This window comes from Hetaerina americana, unplaced genomic scaffold, assembly GCF_022747635.1.
Source record: "Hetaerina americana unplaced genomic scaffold, ioHetAmer1.1.p SCAF_15, whole genome shotgun sequence".
Taxonomy (NCBI): Eukaryota; Metazoa; Arthropoda; class Insecta; order Odonata; family Calopterygidae; genus Hetaerina; species Hetaerina americana.
This window is the reverse complement of record NW_027286625.1, coordinates 5,925,610-5,927,955: the sequence shown is the minus strand read 5'-3', so window position 1 is coordinate 5,927,955 and position 2,346 is coordinate 5,925,610. Positions and strand designations below refer to the sequence as shown.

Genomic DNA, 2,346 nt, shown 5'->3' with positions numbered 1-2,346 from the left:
ATGCAGCTGGATGTATACAGAATTTTATAATAATCAAGTAGGCGGAAAAGATTCATGCAACAATTCCTACTAATAATTGTTTTATGGGTGTCATTAAAAACGTTCTTGCAACAGTGGCATAACAAATGAACTCTTAAGTTATATATGTAATGTTCACAATGTAAATTTTTGCACAGTGATAAAATATACGCGGAAGAAAAATGGTATGGGAAAAAATGGAGGTGGGGCTTCCATTTCTGAGACTTTATATAGGTATTAGGGTACTTGTAAACATACTAAATACCCATGTGTCTTTGCCCATTATTATGAGGTTTCCCTCCCAAGTTAAAAAAAAGCATACTTTGTTCCTTAACCCATGATAATTTATTCTTAGAATGTATTATTATCTCAATCCACATGCCAATATGAAAGTTTTATTACTCAGCATTTTGATAACTTAATGGTGCATTTGAATTGATCCTTTCACTGTGATGTTTCAGCACATTGTATTAATAATCAAGAATATATATTACGATCTCAATTGTAAATGAAGGGTTCTGCCGCACCTTGTTAGTAGATATGCTATTTAATTATAAAATTGGCACCTTGATGAAACAATCACTGTTCAGATGAGATTTTAGAAAATGTTTTATATGATATAGCCAGAAAATGTGCCCTAGGATAATTGTGACTGAGCCCTTCATTACTTTTTTCTCTGCTCAGATATGTATAGTTTGATCTCATATGACGATTTGTGCTCAACATAAATGGAATATTTTATTCATTATGAAAATTGTAGAAACTTATATGTTAATAAATGTGATGTAAATATTCCCATTTAATATCATCTTGTAGCACATAAATGCAATGATCTGTGGACATATTTACCTATTAAATTTTAATGCAAAAACATTGTTTTGTAATATAATTAGTGGTGCTTGCATTGATCAAAGAGTGTAAATCCTGCTGTAATTGTCATTTGTTATGTCTTCACTTTTTAGGTTTTAATAAAATTATTTACAAAAATATTGCTGTCGAAATTTGTCACAATTTAATATTTATTTTCTCCTATTTTCAATTGTAAAATTAGGCTGTATGGGTAAAATAAATTCCATGTAGTCAGTTCATCCATTTCTTACTTTGTATTTTCCTAGTATTGGCTCTTATGACTTTACAGATTGCGGCGGAGATTAACTGCAACTCAAATTTAGACATAAATATAGTATCCATTTATTCTGAGTACCTTATAAAGGCTAATTAAATTTCGATTTATCGTCGCACGCAAAGTCGTGCTATGCAACAGCTGGTTCACATCTGGCTGTTGGTGAGGTGCACCACCATCCGTGTTCGTTCACCTGTAAACCCTAGATTCCCATACTGTTACGCACCACAACGCATATCACATTATTTCAGTTGCCATCAACAAAACTCCTAGGGCAACCTTCACTGACACTTGGGAAATTATTTCATGAATATCATGAAATATTTCGATTCACTATAATTTTCTTAGTATTTACAATGCGAAGGCTACCATGTGGAATCAAAATTTGCCACTATCTAATAAATCCTTAGCTTCGTTGATTTTTGCCGCCATCAAAGGCGATCCTCCTCTGTCTGGATGATTCAATGCCATCAATCTTTTATGGGCTTCCTGCAATTGGTGATGCAATTGAATTAGCACTATTGCGTAATTAAAAACCATAAATAACGAATTTAAAGGACTCACTTTTATCTTTGTTTTACTGGCACTAGGAGAGATACCGAGTATAAGACATGCCTCCCTCTTCGTCATTTTCGGTTCAAACCCTCCTTTGTAATACCTACTGTTGGCGAAAGACTACACCAAGCATTTGTTAATTATCTTTCTAATGATCACACCTCGAAATACCAAAATTAATCTACCTGTGGATCCATTTTCGGCAGAGATTTCATGGCTTCATTCATTTTCTCAGTCATTTTTGGTAGCATTCGAACAACCTGCCTCCCAACGACTCCTACTGCAACAAGGCCGAGGCCCACTACAACTGCGGTACTTGCCTAACAGAAAGTTTAAGCGACACATTTACGACAATTTTAAGTGTATAATACAGGCTTATAAGAAATCTAATAGCATTAATAATTCATATTTACCATACGCCCAAATAAGAAAACCCCCGGCGGAGTCTCGCGATGAAAATTGAACGACTGGTTGTGCCCATATGACGTAAATTATCGCTAATCAAAACTCCTTTGTTTATTTTAGTTTCCAATATCACCGATAAAACATGAAGCGCTAGTCGGTCTACGCTGTTTTCCCGCCGTTTTGATGAGAATTAGAGCCTACCGTTGGTGGTTGTTGTAATCGGAGTAATTAAACGATAATATCGA

The 2,346-nt window shown here is 34.5% G+C and overlaps 1 protein-coding gene across 1 annotated transcript; it reads right to left on the bottom strand.

The window, feature by feature from the left end:
- Positions 1-1,015: 1,015 nt before the first annotated feature.
- Positions 1,016-2,194, bottom strand: LOC139686777 (mitochondrial import inner membrane translocase subunit TIM14). The gene is made up of 4 exons (XM_071583816.1): positions 2,110-2,194; positions 1,882-2,016; positions 1,706-1,816; positions 1,016-1,630 (listed from the first exon to the last, which is right to left on the bottom strand). Exons 1-4 carry the CDS (start codon positions 2,110-2,112, stop codon positions 1,520-1,522), a joined length of 360 nt encoding a protein of 119 aa, XP_071439917.1. The 5' UTR covers positions 2,113-2,194; the 3' UTR covers positions 1,016-1,519.
- Positions 2,195-2,346: the final 152 nt, after the last annotated feature.

What these genes read in the sequence shown, in the direction of transcription:
- LOC139686777 (XM_071583816.1), bottom strand. An exon ending in TGCCGAAAATGGATCCACAG is followed by an intron (nt 1,817 to 1,881) that starts GTAGATTAATTT and finishes TGCTTGGTGTAG; the next exon opens with TCTTTCGCCAACAGTAGGTA. An exon ending in CCAGTAAAACAAAGATAAAA is followed by an intron (nt 1,631 to 1,705) that starts GTGAGTCCTTTA and finishes CACCAATTGCAG; the next exon opens with GAAGCCCATAAAAGATTGAT.